Raw genomic sequence first — 20,500 nt, 5'->3', positions numbered from 1 at the left:
ACATAGCAGCTCAATACACTACGTAACATAATATTTTGTAAGAGTTAATTTTGCGTGCACGGCGCCATTGAGAATGACAAGTGCCTTTGTTGACTCGTCTGACAAGTGCCGCCATTGTGAATGGCGCGGTGCGTCTTTGGTAAATGAGTGCACAAAGTCGAAAGTCCTTTCATGAAACAGCAGGTATACATTTCGGTGATACCTAGATATATACGTATTTTGTGTTTCTAGCTTGATCAAAATTATTTATTATTTCATAACAGGTAGATAGTTAAGAGCTTAGGTGGCTTCAGCAGCGGACACCTGCCCCCCCGAATTTGGTGCCTGGGTGCCCGCACCCCTTGCACCCCTGGGTAAAGATGGCCCTGGTGCAAGGGGTTCCCTTTCCTTTTTGCTAAAGGTTTTGGACGGCCAGAGATGAGATTGCATGGAGTTTTCCACAATATCTCAGTGGTGTGGGTGGGGCTGGCTTGAGAGGAAGGACAGGCTCTAGCCACCTTGCAGAACCTCAGGGTTGGCCAGGCTTGTCAGAAGACATTGGAAGCCAGGCTGGCCAAGGTGCCTCTGGGTTGCATTGTCGTTTTGCTGCCTGGTCCTGGACTTGGTTGGCCCACCAAGTGCTGTGTTGAACCAGCTTCCCAAAATATTTATTACCTCAGAATGCCTCTGGACCCAGAAAGATGGTGGGGGAATGAAAATACCAGATGGGCAGAGCTTTGGAGGGTGCCCTGCCTTGTTCCGTTACACACCATGGCTCACCACAGCCACCCCCCAGAACCTGCCATTCATTCACTGGCATCGTTTGTGGGCCCACCCAGACTGCAGCACCCCAGATGCCCACCATAAAGTCTGACCCTAACAGTGCAACTGCGTCTGGCCATGGGTGTGAAAGAGAAAACAACACTGAGCCAGGTGCGCCCACAGCCATACAGGAAGGGGGGAAAGGATGGTTGTTGTGCCATCAGTTGGCAGGTGCAGTTGCTTGCTTGTATGAACATCCCTCGCCTAAGCTCTGCCTTCACTGCCAATTAAAAAAAACTGGCTCCAGAAGGAAAACTTCCTCCTGTTTCCATGGTGCATGCACACACAGAAGTGACATTTCTCTAGCCCAGCCAGTTAAGCAATGACAAATCATATCTGACAGACTCATTCTTAACTAGTGAGAATTAGAGCAGGGGAGTGTTGGCGTGTTCATTATGACATCAGAGTTTACAACCCAGCTCGACGCTGTGGTTCTAAGAGAGCTTCAGTTGCTAGAAGCGGATCATCATTTCCCCTCGAGACATGGGCTTTCCCTGAAAGAAATGATTGCTTTCTGCAAAAAATGTTGCGTAAGTTGAGTGCCGCGTGCCAATCTTCCTTTGCAAAGTGTCCTACGCTATGCAAAATACTATGATCAGAAACTTACTCCTTTGTTGCACTGCCATCCTCATGCCTCCAGTGGTATCTGCGGGAGCTTTCCTCCCCAAGCCAAACAATACCTGAGGCTGTTGTCCGTGTTTTAGTTATGATAGTGGAGGAGGGGAGGGTGAAACCAGGGGTGGCCTGTTCAATTTAACCACTCGAGATGAAACAGGACTTGCCGCCCCACCACCCTGCTAGTGCCACGCCACACCAGCCGTCCTTATTTGCTTTGTGCGGTGGTGCCCACAAAGCACCGGCAACTGTGCCAGCTTTGAATGACGCTTCTCTGCTGGTGAGGGTGGGGAGCCTGGGCAAGGGAGAGCTTTGCACACTGTGAAGTAGGCACATTCAGATACATCAGTAACCCACACAATCTCTGGAATTAGGATGGAACAACGGAACAGTTAGCTTCTGGAACATGCCTGAACCGCACATCTATTTTTAGGAAATAAGCACTGGTTTTCATAAAAAGCAAGATGTAGTGTAGTCAGTTGCTGCACCACCCTCTTGCTCATTAGTCAAGCGCTGGCCTTTTGCACCCAACAAATACAAAATTACATAAATGGAAGGGCAGCCGTTGGTAAAGAGCTTGAATGCTCTCGTAGCATAAGGCTCAGCAGTCCTACAGACTCTTTTGACCCTTCTCTATGCTTATATTTCTTTCCTTTTTCTTTATTCTGGCCATCTTTTCATAAGGCTCGCAAAAAATCAACGTCGCCGCCACCACCGCCAACGTCACCACCACCTTCAGTGCCAGAAACTTCGAAAAAGGAAGTTAAGGTACATGCCAGACTTTCTATACAGGCAATTTTGCCTTCCTAGAGGCATCTGGGGGGCACTGTGGGAACAAGATGCTGGACTACATGGGCCATTGGCTTAATCCAGCAGAGCTCTTCTTACGTTCTTAAGCGCTTTTCCTGCACTGCCACCATGCCTGCTTCCAGGTAGGTTGTTTTTTTTTAGTGAGAACTATAAGGTTGTGGCCTAGCTGTTGGACACAGGTGGGAAAAGACCATTTTCAACATCCAGTTTGCATCTTTTCAGTTTTGTGTCTTGTTTGGCTGACGGAAACTATTCAATATCTGACACCATATGACTGATTCTTGTATGATAGAGAAAACTAACAGGGAAAGGGATTTGTGCCTCGGCCCCTTTCTGCTTATGTTGTAGTGACACCTGAGTCATTGTTTCCTACTTTTAGGCTGCTATTACCATCCAGAAATGGTGGCGTGGTACTCTAGTCCGCCGTAGCCTGCAACACGCCATCGTCTGTGCATGGTTGGTCCAGAAATGGTGGCGCATGATTTCCTTCCGGAGACGAGAAGAGAAAAGGGCAATGGCATTATCGACGTACATTTGGTCTGAGAAGGCTTCTGTCCTCTTGCAGTCAATGTTTAAGATGTGGCTTATGAGAACACGGTACAAGAAGTATCAAAGGGCAGCCCAGATCATCCAAAGTAACTGGCGGCACCACAGCTTCCAGAAAACCTCCGGCGCCTATTCTCTTAGCAACCTGAATCAGGATGGCATAGATTTGAACATTGAGATTGTTGTTGAGTAAAGAGTCTCTGTGGAGAAGGTAGAAGAGACTGCTCTCAAACTCAGACCCCAGGGAGTGAAATAAATGCATGCTTTGTCATACAGTTGTACGGCTGCTGTCTGTTTACTGTGGGTGGACGATTGCCATGGATTTGACTGAAAGCAAACTGAAAGATCACATTCTAGGATTTGACAAAATGAATGCTGATGTTCCTCAATAGTCCAGGATGGGCAAGGGGTGTCTCTCGATTGTTAAATGATTAATTATTAGATTATTTATTAGGGTCTCTGGAATGAGTAAGTCAACAGTGTTTGTAGATTGTGTGTATGTGTCAGCAGTCTGAGGCAGGTAAACACAGACAGGCACAGCAGATAGGTACACAGAGTGAGCCATGAGCTAAAGGCTGGAAGCATCTTGGAAGCACAGTGCTTCTTTCTAGAGATCTGATGTCAGGTAGCATGAGGGTATGGTACTGTGGTGTGCATTTTTGTGTTTTTATATTGTAAACCAACCTTGTGCTCCTTGGCTGAAGGATGGTATAGAAATTTATAAATAATCCTAGAATCAAAGAATTGTAGAATTGGAAGGGACCCTGAGGGTCATCTCATTCAACCCCCTGCACTGCAGGCATCTCAGCTAAAGCATCCATGACAGATGACTATCCAACCTCTGCTTAAAAACCTTCACGGAAGGAGAGTTCACCACCTCCTGAGGGAATCCGTTCCACTGTTGAATGGCTCTTGCTGTCACAACAAAGTTCTTCCTGATGTTTAGTCAGAATCTCTTTTATTGTAACTTGATAGTTACAAGAATAATAAAAATAGTTTACAATGCATAAATAGCTTCTCACAGACATGGAGTCATTTCCAATGTAATGTTTGGCTTCCGCTGGACAGCTCTTGGGATGTTTCTTCTGGGCAAAATGTGTAAAAGAGTTTAAATGGGTCGTTCGCATGCAGCATACTCCTAGACCAGGGGTCTGCAACCCGAGGCTCCGGAGCCGCATGTGGCTCTTTTACAGCTTTGCCATGGCTCCGGGGCGGATACTAGCGAGGGGAGGAGATGCATTGTGCGCCCCGACACTCCCCACTGTGGCGGGCGCTGTACTGGCTGTGACGTCGCATGGGGGCGGTGCGTGCGTTAGTCACGCACCGTCCCGACATCACCTTCCCGCCTGCTGTCAGATCGGACATTAAGGTAAGAAACAATATATGCAGTGTTATATTTGTTTTAAATGTCGCAATGATTTTGCAGCTCCCAGTTTTTTTTCTTTGGAAACGGGTCCAAGTGGCTCTTTTTGTCTTAAAGGTTGCAGACCCCTGCCCTAGGCAATCAATGAATTGAGAAGTTCTGGTGTTCATTGTGTAGTCGTCACTCAGAATACTGCATGGATGAACCATTCTGACATGATATTTTCACGTGCAAACATCTAGGAACATTGGAAGCTACCTTATACCAGGTCAGAAAAATTGCCCAGTTTCCTCATCAAGAGACTGGAACTGGCTTTCTAGGCTCTCACATCACATCCTAGTCAGTCCTTTTTAACTAGAGGTACTGAGAACTGAAATTTGGGATAGCCTGCATGAAAACATGTGCTCTGCCATGAAACTATGGACCCTCCACTAAACTAACATCCCTATGAACCTGTGCCCCCACCCTATAATCTGCTGTTATTGGACTATATATCCCATCATCCCTGGCCTTTGGTCATGCTGACCAGGGCTATTGGGAGTTGGCATCCAGCAACATCTAGGGGGCTTGATGTTCCTCACGGCAGCCTTATTAGGAATTATATAGAAGCTGTGCCGCAGAGGCAACACTTTACTACAAAGCTGGCTGCTTGTCCTCCTCTGACCCCAAATTGCGATCCTTTTGCTGTGCTGACTACTGTTCCTTAGATCACTATGACAATGCGAAAGGAAGGGTAGTTTGGGGGTCAGTTTGTTAGTTTAATTAGTTCTATCATGACATGAGGCAAGCAAAAGAAGATACCACAAGAAAGTCTCTCTCTCTCTCTCTCTCTCTCTGTGTGTGTGTGTGTGTGTGTGTGTGCGCGCGCGCACGCGCACTACACCAGGGACTATCAGAGCAGGGCCAGGAGGGCCTCAAGCTCAAAGGAGGCCTCAAATTCAGCATTTGTTAAGCTCTGCAACTTGTTTTTATGGACATCGGACCGAAATGCAACATTCACAGTTTAGAACATTTAAGCAAGTAAGAAACGTGATTTGGCAAAATGCTTTTAAAATTTTGTCTAACTGATACAGATATAGTTATATTAAAGAGTTTTAAATGGTAATGACTCAGCAGAAGGCCTACCCCCCCCCCCTAGTATTATGACTGTGAAGTATTATGACCCACATTCCTCTGTGGCAGGAAGTTTGTGCTGGATCATTCTGTGAGCCAAAGTGGTAGCTGCACTACTGTGCTTGCTTTGCTGCCTACCAGCCATGTGGAGCAGTTGGCAGACTTCTTGAATGTGTTTGTGTGGTGGCAAGCTTTTTAAAAATATATATATGGGAGTGTGGGAGGGAGAGAAGCAACTGCTTGGGATGGGCCTCAGCTGAATGTTGGGGTGAAGGTAAGGGAGGATATGGCAACTCTTCCCTGTTCCTGTTGCATGCCCCATAGCAGGAACTGTTCCAAAGTTGTTGTTCTTTTGGGGTGGGATGCCAAGTACAGAGGCATGTTTTTCCTGCTGTCTGCCACACAACAGGGTACAGGGATTGCTCCCAAGTTGTTGCGGGGTGAGGGAAGCACAATGCAGAAGCATAGTCATCATTATTAGTATCATTATTATTACTAAAGATAATATGGGGGGAAACATGATTATTTGTACAATTTTATATTCCCGTCTGTCTTCTTTTTCTGCTCTTTCAGAGGTTGCGGTCATTTTGTGTTAGGCTACTACAGTGGTACCTCGGTTTAAGAACAGTCCGGTTTAAGAACGATTTGGTTTACAAAATCTGCAAAACCGGAAATAGTGTCTTGGTTTAAGAACTTTACCTTGGTCTAAGAACGGAATCCGAACGGTGGAAGGGCACCGGCGGTAGGAGGCCTCATTAGGGAAAGCTCGCCTCAGTTTAAGAACAGTTTCAGTTTAAGAACGGACTTCCAGAATGGATTAAGTTCGTAAACCAAGGTACCACTGTATTTCTTTAAATAGCATAAAAAGTGGTCGTTCTAGAATCTGATGTAGTCTGTGTACGAAGAAGACTGTGAGCTGAGGCTTGTAGGCCTGTTGTACTGTGTGACAACTTCATGTTTTTTATATCCCTCACTCCAAATAAAGCTTTGTTGCCCTGTTTCAAGACGCCTCATGTGAAGCTTTTCTATAAACTCCTTTGCATTAGTGCTGCCAAAGTCCCAGTTCTGAGAATTTCTCCCACTCCATGCAGGCTTCTAAATGTCATAAAATGTGACTCTGAACAAGAAAGCATGTACAGTACGCAGACATGGGGAAAATGTGTGTTACAGTGGTGCATGCTTTGCAGGCAAATTATAATCAATTACATACCCCTGGGCAGTTCATACCCTTGGGCAGTTTTCCCTTTAAAAAGCCCCACCCCACAAACCATGTTTTAAAAAATGCAATTCCCACAGCATGGCTAGTGCAATCTTAACCATGTCTACTCTGAAATAAGTTCTACTAAATTCAATGGGGCTTGATCCCAGGTAAGTGGAGTTAGGATAGCAGCCTAAATACTGGAGAATCTGAGGAGTTTCAATGTGCAAATTTCTCCCATTCAACTTGTATATTTAGTTCTCAGATGTGCTCTCTTGCAGATCAATTTTATTTCTTGCACTGGGTTTGAAACAAGGAAGGAAGCAGCTTTTGGTTGTTGAGATAGGTGTGTGTGTGTGTGTGTGTGTTCTGAGCAGAGGTCTCAAAAGCTGGATGTGGTCCAGGCCTCTTTGAACCCCTGAGAGGGCCTGCGCTCCACTGCTGTAAGCGAGCCTTTCCCTTTTATGCAGCCTTTGCCCAACTCACTCTTGGGAAGCAAAAAGGGCTGGAGAGAAGCAGGGAAGGTGTTAATCCACTGCCTGCTTTAGACACACAGTGTCTCAGCTGGATCAAATCTGTAGCTTTCTGTGCCAGTCCTGGGGGATTCAAGGAGAGAATCAGAGGCAGAGAGAGCACTCCGGTCTCCTCCAGCCTGGAGGGGACACAAACCACAGGGGACAGCAGCCAGTGAGAAGAACCCAGAATTATTAATAAAACGCCTTTGTGTTCTTGTTGCCAGTGCAGAACTCTGCGGAGAGGGTTCTGTAGCCAAATTATCTGTGGATCTTTTTAATAAGCTCCCTAATTATCTCACCAACTGTCCCTCGCTCACTTTGTATAACTCCTTGCCCTGCTTTGCTATTTACCCACCTTTTGGGCTGTCAGTTTAGCTAATGATTCCTTTATTAAAAACACAGCCATCTAGCCGGCTGAGCTGGTTATCTTTCTGAATGTTGCGTCCTGCTTTCTTTGTCTGCCCATGGCCAGCACGACACCATCAGAGCATGAGGAAGGGGGGGAAAGATGACCCCCTTTTATTTCCTTCGTGCCCTGCTCCCCTTAATCAGATCTAACTGCCGCTCTCTGCACCTTCTCGGCTCAGCCTCTTTTGTCTTTCATTGTTCTTTTTTTACTTCCTACGGGTTTTCTTGCTTCATTCCTTTATTTTAAGCAACATCCACACACTGAACTAAAGTCCATTTAGTGCACATAGTTTTCTTCAAAGAATTCTAGGAACTGTAGTTTGTTAAGGGTGTTGGGGATGGTGGCTCTCTGGTGGGTAAACTACAGTTCCCATGATTCTTTGGGGGAAGCCATGTGTGAATGTGTGTGCCATTAAATGTGCTTTAAACGTATGGTGCGGATACTATTTCCCCCACTGTTTATCACCCCTCTTCTTTGTTTCCCACCCGCACATCCATCTTTCTTTCTTTCAGTTATACCTTCTCCTCCCTTAAAAGGTGCGCATGATTTCTGTCCCTCTTTTTTTGCAGTTTGGCAAGTGCCTGGTTCAAAGGGACTTCCCTTGAAAGGAAAAGAAATGGTGGTATGGGCATATGTGGGTGTGATCTAGGGAGTCTGCCATCTACATTTGGCATGGAACAATAATCTATAAGGGGAGCAGGGGTGGAAGGGGTGGACTGGAAGAAGCATGTCTGAGTCTCCCACTCTTCAACTCCCACTGTTGTCACTTCTAAGTAGCAGGAAGGCAGAGTCATGTGATACTCTGCTTGAACAGGGAGAAGGAGGGAGGCGGATGTAGCATAAAAGGACACTAAACGGATGCTGTTCACAAACCACAGCTCAGCAACTTCAGAAACCAAACCAACCCAGAAGAAGAAGAGAAGAGTTTGGATTTGATATCCCACTTTATCACTACCCGAAGGAGTCTCAAAGCGGCTAACATTCTCCTTTCCCTTCCTCCCAGACAACAAACACTCTGTGAGGTGAGTGGGGCTGAGAGACTTCAGAGAAGTGTGACTTGCCCAAGGTCACCCAGCAGCTGCATGTGGAGGAGTGGAGATGCGAACCCGGTTCCCCAGTTTACGAATCTACTGCTCTTAAACACTACACCACACCAGCTTCATAGCCCAGAGCAGCAGTCAATCATAGGATCTTCTGTGACTTTCAGGGCAGTTATATGGTGGAAAGCCAGTGCAGAACCACCTAGCCAAAAAACACTGTGAGGATTTGCTTTGAATTCACCTGCTACCTTCTCAAAATATCAGGACACAGTAGGACCTGGGGAAAGTGTCCTCTGATCTAGCCAACGGGCAGTGCTTAGAGTGCCAGGCCAGAGGGGGAATTAAGGGATGCCCAGCCCAGTCTTCAGCGTTGGTGCTGACCTTTAAAGCCCTAAACGGCCTTGGCCCAGTATACCTGAAGGAGTGTCTCCATCCCCCCATTGTTCAGCCCGGACACTGAGGTCCAGCGCTGAGGGCCTTCTGGCAGTTCCCTCACTGTGAGAAGTGAGGTTACAGGGAACCAGGCAGAGGGCCTTCTCGGTAGTGGTGCCCACCCTGTGGAATGCCCTCCCATCAGATATCAAGGAAATAAAGAACTACTTGACTTTTAGAAGACATCTGAAGGCAGCCCGGTTTAGGGAAGTTTTTAATGTTTGATGTTTTATCGTGTTTTTAATATTGTGTTGGGAGCTGCCAGAGTGGATGGGGTATAATTATATGATGATGGTGATGATGATTCAGCAGTGCCAAGGTTCTTCTGGGAGCCCTAGCAGATGCTCAGTGCTGCCACTGACCCTGCTAAATAGAAACCCTCTTCTTGCAAGACCTTCTTGTTTCTTCGGCTCCATCCACCAAAAGCCCAGCTCCAGCAATGCATTCTTAGTGGCATTTGACTAAGGAAGGAGGGAGGAGGAGTTTGGCCTGGCATATCTGTAGGGAAGCTCCTGAAATTAAGTGACAGATGGCCATGGTCTCAGGTGTCTTCAGAGGGATCCTGTGGTCTTCCTACCCACAGGAATTGGGGTCAAATCTGTAACTGAGGCAAACATAGCATGAGGCAGCAGGAGCTGCAAGCTATAGGAGAAAGGACAGAACTATTTTGCACTGGCATTGCCAAGGCAAGACCCTCCTCAAACTGCTAGTTTGCTGAATGCAATGCAAGCCTCCCTCAGAAGGCTGCTCTGCTTTTGGGGAACTGGGCCAGAAACATCTATGAGCAAAGCCCTGGCAACAGGCTCGTCCTCTCTCTGCAAATGAGATAGCTAGCCGTGTTCAGCTCTCTCCCTCTTTCTCTCCTGGCAATGGGCTCTGTACGTGATAATGATATATTAATTTACATTAATTATAGCATTAATACATCCTCAGGGCTTCTCAGGAGCAGCAGCTAATTACTCTGTCACATGGATGCTCTGGGATACGGTCCCTGCGTTAGGAAGCCTAGAATCAGGCAGAGCTTTTGTCGGGAGGGATGAACCCGAAGGCAGAGGTGGCGGTCAGGGTGGGCTATGAAAAGGTCGCTCTGTCTCTCGTACAGGTGTGTGAGTCAGGCTGTGATTACCACGTTCACTGCACCTCAGGAAGCATCACAATAAAACAATGGCAGGGCGTTTGGAAACACCCACAAATCCTGGGCACACAAAGGCTCGCTCAGATAACTGAGCCTGCTGCAAAATATATGCAAAATACTATCCCCAATGGCCATCAGCTATGTTTTCACAAATATAACCTGCCTGTTCTCTGTTCTCACTTCCAAGGTGAGCGTGTATCTGATATTAGAATAACATGTGACCTCCTACCATCTCATCCCAGGAGTCTCATCCCACTTCTCATCTCGTTCTGTACAATAGTATGGAGAGCCTTTGAAATCTATAGGGTCCCAATTGATTCCCATTGTAAGAATGCATTGCCTAGAGTTGCAGTTCTGGTGATAGTTTATAGAGAAGCATTCCAAAATATGAGGCATTTTGTAGCAGAAGAATCTGATGTGAGGAGAGCAATTTGGTTTTGCAGAGCTATGATCCACTTGAATATGCAACAGTCTTTCAACATAAGATAAAGTCTTTAAACTTGTGGCTATGTCTTCCATAGGTAATCATGAGAAGCTTCTGCTCTGTCCTGTGCTTAGCTTTATGGATACAAATTCTTCTGATGCCACCTTATTCTCTTGATGTATCTACTGCACGATCTACAGAACAATCTGCCACACTGAGTTCCAGTGGGCTTCCAAATACGTGTGTAGTACCTGCACCCTTAGTCTGCAAACACAGAGCCCATTCACTTCTTAAGACATTTAATACAGAATACTGTAGATAGGGAAATCTCGTGATGCCAAGATGGTATTGGTTTTTATTTTCTGACTACTGATTCTGAATTAAAACCAGATAGTGATACCTAAATTGATAATGACCAAAGCGCTTTACAGACATTGCCCCCATCATCCTTGCATCAAGCTATCTAGTGGACCTTTTTCTACAGTAATGCCTCCTTCTACAGAGAGCCAGTGTGGTGTAGTGGTTAAGAGCAGTGGACTCGTAATCTGGTGAACCGGGTTCACGTCTCCGCTCCTCCACATGCAGCTGCTGGGTGACCTTGGGCCAGTCACACTTCTCTGAAGTCTTTCAGCCCCACTCACCTCACAGAGTGTTTGTTGTGGGGGAGGAAGGGAAAGGAGAATGTTGGCTGCTTTGAGACTCCTTAGGGTAGTAATAAAGCGGGATATCAAATCCAAACTCTTCTTCTCCTCTGACCCAGGAAAGCTGCCCTTAAAAATTTCCCACAATGCCCCAGAATGCCAGGGCATTGCAGAAATATTTAAGCAGCGGCTTCCCAGACCCACCTACTCAGTGTGGCAGGTGGAAAGCAAGCACCAAGAGAAGCCCTACTGGGGCCTCAGCAGCTGCCCAAGAATAACAGTTGCCAAGGTTTGGCATGGAACTGGCAGAACAAAATTGGCTTGCCTTAGGGCCACTTACTAAACTCATGGCCAAGCAAGTGGAAACCACTATGCTACCTTAATTCACTGAAAGGAAGCTACTTAATGACTTGATTCCTAGTTTCACAGTTGTATTCTATAGCTGCACCCATAGACTCCTCAAGTAACCATCAATTTTCCAAGCCCTCTTATCCAATGAGCAAATGCCTAGACCTGGCTTCTTTCATTCACACTCATTCTTTTTACCCCTAATACAAGGCCCCAGACACAACACCCCAATTCTAAGCACCACACTCCACATTCCCACCAGCTCCCTCCTGGTTTGCAAATGGTACCTGAATGGAGACGTCACTGTAGGAGCCCCCGATAACCCCTGTGATAGCTGTAGGTACATCATCATGGATGGCGTAGGACCCATCAGGGCAGATGTGCTCAGAGCCGTCCACTCTGGTGAGGGAGGCACGCACAAAATCCAGGGATTGTTCTAGGGCATAGGTGTCCTTGGAACAGGTGTCTAGGATGTGAGCTCCCAGGGTGATGCCCGGCAGAAGCTGCTGGTTCTTGTTGATCTCATCGAGGGCAAAGAGCATAGCTTCAAGGCGCTGGATGCCACGATGTTCATTGATCTTGCCACACTCCTCTGTAGGATTTCCTTTCTCGTGGACTGGGAACAGGCCCCCAATAACCAGGTCACCTTCCAAGCTGATCTCCTTCTTGGCTGGCACGTTGTATCCGGGGCTCTGGCCATGAATGCTGGTGTGGCACGCAACAGGATAGACCAGCAGAATCCATAGGGTGGCAGAGGATGCCATTGCACTGCCTCAAGAGGGCAGCAAGCACCTTTCCAAGCCACAAGGAGACCTCCCTGGTCAGAGCAAAGGTGTCAGATAGCCTACCATTTGTTGTGGGCAGTTGTGTCTCTGAAACACCTTTAATTCAACAGCAGTGTCCAATGGCCATCCTGCCGCAAGGAAACTCCAGCCTTAGGTGAATAAACAGTTATACTGTGATGTCCAAATATAGCCAAACAGAAGCAATTGCTGCTGGGAGTTGTGCTTTTTATCAGCCCCTTTGGAGAAAGAAAGACACAACAACCTGTGGGAGACAGAGAAAGAGAGAGGAAAAAGAGGGGAGATAATTAGTTACAGCATGAAAGGCCCAGTGGAGATATCCTTTAAGTTCTGGATCTTTAGTTTTATGGTGCCACAAATGTGCCACTACTGGGTACTATAAATATCATCACTTTTACAGGGGAATCCCTTAACTTCACAGCACATATTCAAGGTAGCTCCCTACTAAGAAAATGGTATTTGCTTAGGATAGGCAGGCACCAGCTTTTCTGCTGAGCTCAGGCAAGCCTCAGGCAATATGTTCCTCAGGCACAACTAGGATTCCAAGCCATGAAAACTGTACTCATTTCATTGTTTACACAGGCTGATTACTAGTAAAAAATAGATACCTTATGTCCATTCATTCATTCATTCATTCATTCATTACAATTTCTCAAGAGTTACAAGGCTAACCACGGAAGCACTATAAACTATATTAGTTACAATAAAAGACAAACAAAACCCCCACTTCTATACAGACTGTTCATATTTTTTATATGATATATACACACACCACATTTTGAAAAACACCCACATGTATACTAGTATCCCTTGGTTTAATATAATTTGTTTTCAGCATCCCTTATTTTGAAGAATTAATGCTTATTTCAAAGAAGTATTCCTTGCTTTAGAATAGAATACCAGGATGGAACACAGTGGGCAGACTAGAAAAGGGCTCACCAACATTTCATCCCCAAAATGGCTGCTGTAGGGGCATGTCTGCCACATCTAAAAGGGCAGAAGAGGGGTCAGCAACATTTTTTGAGGCCGGGTCAGTCCACTTCCTGACAGACCTCTCAGTGGGCTGGAGCGTGCACGCTCGCGCCTGTGCCTGCACTCAAGCTACTTCCGGCGCTCTTCCAGGACAGAGGAGCGCCCGTGTGCATGCACACACGCTATTTCTGGTGCTCTTCCGACCCAGAAGTCGGTCCCTGCAGTGAGAAAAAAATGGCGCCACGGAAAAAAAGCACGGAATCCCCACGCCGATCCACAGAATGGCCATGGGCCGGTTCCAGGAAGCTCATTGGCCGGACCTGGCCCATGGGCCTTAGGTTGCCAACCTCTTGGGCAGAAGGAGAGGACCACAAAATGGTGCAGGCAATTCAAAGTGTTGGTGTTGACCTTTAAAGTCCTAAATGGCCTTTGCCCAGTATAACTGAAGGAGTGTCTCCGCCCTCATCGTTCTACCTGGACACTGAGATCCTGCGTTGAGGGCCTTCTGGTGGTTCCCTCACTGTGAGAAGCCAAGTTACAGGGAACCAGGCAGAGGGCCTGCTCAGTAGTGGTGCCCACCCTGTGGAATGCCCTCCCATCAGATGTCAAAGAGATAAACAACTACCTGGCATTTAGAAGACATCTGAAGGCAGCCCTGTCTAGGGAAGTTTTTAATGTTTGATGTTTTATCGTGTTTTTAATATTCTGTTGGGAGCTGCCAGAGTGGCTTATTATCAGTGGGGGGGGGGGGAGGCACTTTCACACAGAGAGATGCTCTCAGCACCTCTTCTCCATTCTGTCCTCCAGCAGATTGTGGACATGTTTAAGGGGATGTGTTCAGTGCAGAAGAGGCAGAGCTTCTGCAAACAGGAGCTGAGCAGCAGCAAGAGCAAACTGTCTCTCAAATATTGTGGATTTTTAAGGAGATATTTACTGAGACCGTCTGCAGGCCCTGTCATGGGAGTTATTAGCAGGCCAGCTGGGCGGCATGTTGGTGACCCCTGGCATCTGCACAGAACTGCAAAGGAAAACTTCAATTCTAGATTTAATTATATCTTGGGGACTATTCTCTTTTTAATGGATTAAGGTGAATTCCTTCACTTGCTTCAAAATGTGGCAAGGTAACCCTGCTTTGTTTGGAAGTTGGAAGAAGGGATGATAGAAACATTGAAGGGATGGGGGGGGGGGAGAGGTGGAGCCACAGGGACCTCATTTCCTGCTACATCAGAATGGTTGAAAATGTATGGCCAGTACCCCAAATTCTTTCCATCTTTGCCTCTCCTTTCTCTCTGCTGCTGACAGAATAATATTCCCTGTCCCATTTTTTAAACATTATATCCTCTATTTCATTCCTCTAAGGAAATCTTTTACTCCCCATAAGAATATCAGAAAAGCCCTGCTGGATCAGGCCAGTGCCCCTTCTAGTCCAGCATCCTGTCCCCACAGTTGCCAACCAAATGCCCCTGGGAGGCCCCTAAAATGACCCTGGGTGCAAGAGCAGCACTCCCCTCCTCTCCTGTGACTTCCAGCAGCTGGTATTGAGGGGCACAGGGGCTCCAACATGGCCCAAATAGTAAGTGCTTCAGAAAACAAGACTGCAGGCCAATGACCTGCAAACCACGACCAGTTTCTCTGGTATTGTGTTCAAAGTAGCTAAGTGGTTAGCATTTTATGACATCTTGTAAGAATTAAATAGCACAACTCGACATAATACGCAATGTTCATTTTTTAAAAACAAGAAGGGAAAATGTTTTATTTTGGGATGACTAAACATAGGCTGGACAACTGTTTCTTGGAAGACTGGAATCTATGCAGGCAACTAAAAAAAATTCCCTTTTACCACTAATGAAGATATAAAACAAAGAGCCGGGGGGAGGGGAATAGGCCAGGTGACATCTCTAGCCCCTTGTTGCCGTATGTCAAGTTTTGCTTTTTAAAGTCTGCAACCCTGCAGAGTACACCTTTGTTCCAGAATGTCCATTATTTCAGAAATCCACAGAACGAGTAGCGCAGATTTCTTCCCTGCGTCTCCCCCTCCCCATTTAACATGAAGAAACTTCTGGCATAGAACTCCCCAGGATTCCTTGTCACCATGGCAACCAGGAGATAGAGAGGCAGGGCGTGTACATGTGTGCAGGGCCAGATTTAACATTTAGCAGCTGTAGGTGCCTTCCTAGGGCAACGCTGTCCAGTGGGTAGTGTTTTCTCTGCAAAATTTGCAGGTAGCAAATACACTGTGCTGGAGACAGGGGGGGGCATAGTGAGAAAGAAAGAAAGAAAGAATCACTCCACTCCTCTTGAATTATTCCATACTCTTTATGAGTGTCTGCTTGGAAAGTGTGCATGAAAAAGGGAAGCTGTGAAAGAGGTTGTCATTTTGACTTTCTGCCTACAATGCCCGCTGTCAAAACATCTAAAGCCAGGTAGGGGCGTGTGTGCATGTGTAAAACCTAGAATTCCTACAGGGAGAAGTCTGGCTGCCTTTTGGTCAAACCATCTCTTTTCTTTGTTCTTTGCACAATGAGCTGTGTCAAATGTGCCAATTTTATCTGGCATGAGTGCCTCATAGCACCTCTTGGGGTTTGAACTCCTAGCCATTCTGGACCAAATTTATCTTGCTTGCCAACACCATATATGCCTTGCCTGATGCTTTGCATGATTCTGTTGCTGGAGGAAATAAAGGTTGTTTGTTTTCTTTGGGTTTTTTTTAAAAGCTGGTTAAATTCACACCACGTCCTGCTCCCTCGGTCCATCAGTCTCCCCTTGTGACCAAGTGTCTGGGATGAGGGCAGACTGACAAGAAGGAAACACTAGCCAGGATTTGACACTCAAAAAACATAGCTGCTTCCCTCCACTTCTCTCCTCATGTTTCTCTTCCCTTTTCTTCCCAAGCATAGTGCAAAATTTGAGGCTCAGAACACAGCATGTTTAAAATGGGGGAGGGGGGACAAATTCCTAGGCAGAAACAGCAAGGGATAAACTGAAGTTATAATGATGACATACCCAGAAGTAAGGGTGTGGATTTCAAAGGATAGTTGTACAGTATTTTGGTCTGCGTATTGTGTCAGGAAGTGCAGATTAGGTAGTAAAGGGACCCCTGACCATTAGGTCCAGTCGTGGCCGACTCTGGGGTTGCGGCGCTCATCTCGCTTAATTGGCTGAGGGAGCCGGGGTACAGCTTCTGGGTCATGTGGCCAGCATGACTAAGCCGCTTCTGGTGAACCAGAGCAGCGTGCGGAAATGCTGTTTGCCTTCCCGCCAGAGGGGTACCTATTTATCTACTTGCACCTTGATGTGCTTTCGAATTGCTAGATTGGCAGGAGCTGGGACCGAGCAACGGGAGCTCACCCCATCGCGGGGATTTGAACTGCTGGCCTTCTGTTCGGCAAGTCCTAGGCTCTGTGGTTTAACCCACAGTGCCACCCGCATCCCTTAAATTAGGTAGTGGACCAAACCAAATTAAAACAAATTGAAATTAAATTAAAATCTGAAACGAACCAAAATTCTCTCCCATCCCCATCCTGAAGAGAGTGTCAACTTTAGCCTGTTCTTGCAAACCCTGATGGAACAAAAGACACTTGGCAACACTGAGAGCTCACCCCATGATTTCTAGGCACAGGTCTGAAAGGTTTCTCTTTTGTCCTGCCGCTTTCCCTGGGAAAACCCACAGTCTACTGCTTCTAATCAAATTAGAAACCGGGATGGCTTCTGTAAATCTGGGACTGTCCCTGGAAAATAGAGACACAGTTGAAGGGCCTGGATCTGTGCCTAGTAAGCATGGGGCACTAGTAAGCATGGGGCAAAAGTTAAAAGTGCATGAGCCCTAATAGTTGGCCATGTAACAGTGATATTGAAGTCAATAGCTACAAGGCATCATAAAGTCTTGTGCCTTAAGTCCAATGGTTTTCGACAGGAGTTATAAAACTGCCCGAGATCAGTCACTGCTATTAGCCTGCTTATAGCACTTTAAACTTATTATCACGTTTTGTCTTGTGGTACAAATGTGTTTATCATAATTGCAGTTGATTAAACATTTACAGCAGAAACTCACAGGGGGCCAGAACAGGTTCCTGGATTCTGTGTGGAAGAATTGAACAAATAAAGTTCCAATCCCAAGATGTATGAGGACCAAAGAAGCATTTCAAATATTTCCTTTCCTGTTGTTCAGGGAGGTTGGTTTCAGCCTTTGAGCTCACTGCATGAGTTGTAAATAGCGTGGAATGTTTCTGTATGTTTTCATTGTTGCTTTAATCATTAGTCAATCAGACTCTCAGATATTCAAAAGCCAATTCTGCTCCAGTTAGTTTTACAATGCTGTCACCCCAACAATTATTTTTAAACAGATAATAACATGTTCAGAAGTTGTGGATAAGAGCTGGTAGAAAGCTCCTTTGAAAAATAGGCATTGTTTAGTGAAATGAGCCTCAAAGCATGATGTAGGCTTCCCTAATTCAACTGGATAAACAATTATGCTAAATACCCTCTTGGCTCCCTAGCAAGGCAAGGATTGTGATAGATTGTACAGGCCACATCTAGTTCTCTCTGTGTATGTGGCTGTGTATGAAAAGGGCCATTAGGAACCCACTTGTGAAATTGATCTGAGAATGCCTATGACCGTTTAGTTGTTTAATACCATCAAAGACTCAGGGCCATTGAGTTGTCTAATACCATCAAAGACTTAGGGCCATTTAGTTGTTTATTACTATCAAAGACTTATGACCATTTAGTTGTTTAATACCATCAAAGACTTAGGATAACACATGCTGTATATGAGAATAATTATGGGTCGAAGAGAGGTGCTCAAAAAAATGGCTGTGCAGAGTTTGATGTATTTTAATTCAGTTTGTGGTGTCCTTTTCAGTGGGCACTTGATCTTTGTGTTGTTTATGACATCTTTCATAATATATAAAGCCCAGAAATTATTGAGTCCCAGTCAAATGGTGGACTTTCTAGTTACATAATTACTTGAAAGTTTCCAAGTAATTGCCCTTAAAAGAAACAACCAAAAGCCAAAATGGGCCCGAAGAACATACTTAAAATCCACAGTCTATAATCTAGGGAGATGTTGTGCTTCCTCATCCCGTATATATGTGTGGTGTGGACTAAGTCAACCGTGATTGCTTCCCATATTCCCGAGCTGCACCATAGCACTGAAAGTAAGGCTCCATGGCTGAGTCCTGCCTCAGATTGAGCCTTGAGACTATGCCATCAAAATGGCATTATGGACATTTTCGCCTCACAAAAAATTAAATAAGGAAGATATGCAAATTTAGGGAAATTGATTATTCATAATCGTATCAGACCTATAGCGGTTGAAGAACCCCAAATCTGCCCTTCATATCCCTTTACTAAACTTTAAATGCCATGATATTTATTTATTTTTAAATGCAAACACAAGACATTTACCCTCAGGCTAAAGCTAAAAAGCTCTGAAGCACCTGTTTAACAAGGACACGCCAGGTGTGTGCTGGGAAGTTTAAATAACTGTTGTCACCCTCTTCTCAAAGCACTAGTTGATAGCCTGCAATTAAAAATGTCAATTTATATGTTACAAGCATAGTAGAACAATTCCCAGCTTGAACCAAATCAGGGTTAATGTTTCCACAATTGCAGTTTCCAACTACTGGAAAGTAAAATTGCACTGTGTAAAAATAACATGGTCCAACCTACCATGTAAGTAACCATCTACTTGTGTGTCTATTTGCCTGATTTGTGATAATAGCAAAGGAAAGGTTGTTTGTGTTCCGGAAGAGACATTTCTTAAACACTCTCTCTCTCTCTCTCTCTCTCTCTCTCTCTCTCTCTCTCTCTTTCTCTCTGTGTGTGTGTGTGTGTGTGCGTGTGGGTGGGTGTGTAGGGAAGAGGTCAAATTGAAAAAAGCTGGACTTGGAAGGCCAGATTCCTTGCCAAACAGACGTCAAAAAGCCAGCCATGCTATAATTATTTTCCACTGAAAAATGTCAATTTCACACAAATTCAAACCATGAATTTCACTTCAGATATTAGCATAAAAAGATGGGGAAATGTTCCTGCGGTTCTGGGGGTATATCTATTTTTAAACCTTCAGCATGAGGAAGGACCATAGCTCAGTGGTCGAAGACCTGCTTTGCATACAGAAGCTTTTGGATTCGATCCCTGGCATTCCCAGGTGAGGCTGGGAATGGTCTCTCTCAGAAACCCTGGAGAGCCATGGCCAGTCTGTGTAGACAGTACTGAGCTGGATGGACCAATAGTCTGACTTGACATAAGGCAGCACCCTATGTTCCATACCTCCCAAGTACCCCAGAAAAAAGGGTCATCCAATATTTTCATGTGAGATCATAGCGGCCATTTTGGATGTCGTGATCTTACGCTGTGCTCTCATGCCATGATCTTGTGTGGCACCCAAAAACACACACATTTTGGGGCACCGCATAAGCTGTCATCCTGAAAAAAGTGCTTTTTGGGTTGAGAGTGCAACCTGTTCTAAATCTTCAGTGTTGGCTGAGCCATCAAAAGCATTGTTTCCCAGACAGGCCCGACCTATCAAGACCTATTCCCTATCAAGACCTATTCCCAGACAGGCCCGACCTATTTTGCTGTCTATTAAACAAACACAAGATACAGGTCTAAAGCCTTCCTATGTTTCCCCAAGACGTGTTTTGGGGAATCATTCCAGGGAGTCAGCCAAAAAGGTAATGTGGGAAGCAAAGAGACCACTGAAGAACTCAGCAAAGAAGAAAAATGAAGAGCAAATAGTTGTAGGTAAGGAGAAGGAGGTAGAAGAGAGAAGAATTCTTTGCCAGCCTCTTGGCTGCCCTCCATGGTGTTGCATCCACCCTACACTGCTTGGTTATGAACCAAGACTGACAAGCTTATCAGGCCTTGTCACATGGCATCTTTCACTTTCCTAATGCCTCACCAAGGCATCATGGACAGATTGGCTCCCTCCCACCTGCTGCCAGTTTGCCTTTCACAGCGTTGACTGATCCTGCCGCTGGAGAAATGAGAGGCTGGGGTGGGTGGGAAGCCTGACTATTGAAAATGATGTTTCCTTGGACCTTCTCAGATTTCACTCTGCGTGGGGGACCAAGCGGTGGGCCTCAAACTGATTACATGGGAGGCGGTGCCAATTCTAGCTTGAAATGGCAACTGCTCTATCACTGTATACCAGGAAGGATTTGTTTTTCTCGTTTTTCCTTTCATCTCTCTCTCTCTGCCCATTCCTCTTTGCTCGCTGAGGTCAATCTTCACAACGAAACTTTTTGCAAAAGCTTTGTTATTTGGCAAAGTGCCATTGGGCCCGGTGGCCCTGCAGGTTTCAAAGGGAGAAGTGGCCCTGCAGCTAGCAGTTGC

General features: G+C 45.8%; 2 protein-coding genes across 2 annotated transcripts in view; one reads left to right on the top strand and one right to left on the bottom strand.

The window, feature by feature from the left end:
- The window catches only part of GRM2 (glutamate metabotropic receptor 2), an 85,984-nt gene that overhangs the window by 28,694 nt on the left and 36,790 nt on the right, over window positions 1–20,500 (bottom strand). Inside the window, exon 2 of the mRNA XM_028718723.2 lies at window positions 11,678–12,437. Coding sequence (XP_028574556.1) covers window positions 11,678–12,154 — 477 coding nt within the window. The 5' untranslated portion in view covers window positions 12,155–12,437. The remainder of the gene's footprint in view (window positions 1–11,677; window positions 12,438–20,500) is intronic.
- LOC114591561 (IQ domain-containing protein F5-like) lies at window positions 880–2,995 on the top strand. The gene is made up of 2 exons (XM_028718724.2): window positions 880–912; window positions 2,606–2,995. The coding sequence occupies exons 1-2, from the start codon at window positions 880–882 to the stop codon at window positions 2,963–2,965; spliced, it is 393 nt and encodes a 130-aa protein (XP_028574557.1). The 3' UTR covers window positions 2,966–2,995.

Source organism: Podarcis muralis, chromosome 2 (genome assembly GCF_964188315.1).
Source record: "Podarcis muralis chromosome 2, rPodMur119.hap1.1, whole genome shotgun sequence".
Lineage (NCBI taxonomy): Eukaryota > Metazoa > Chordata > Lepidosauria > Squamata > Lacertidae > Podarcis > Podarcis muralis.
Note: the sequence above shows the minus strand (reverse complement) of the source record. Positions and strands in the feature narration are given on the sequence as shown.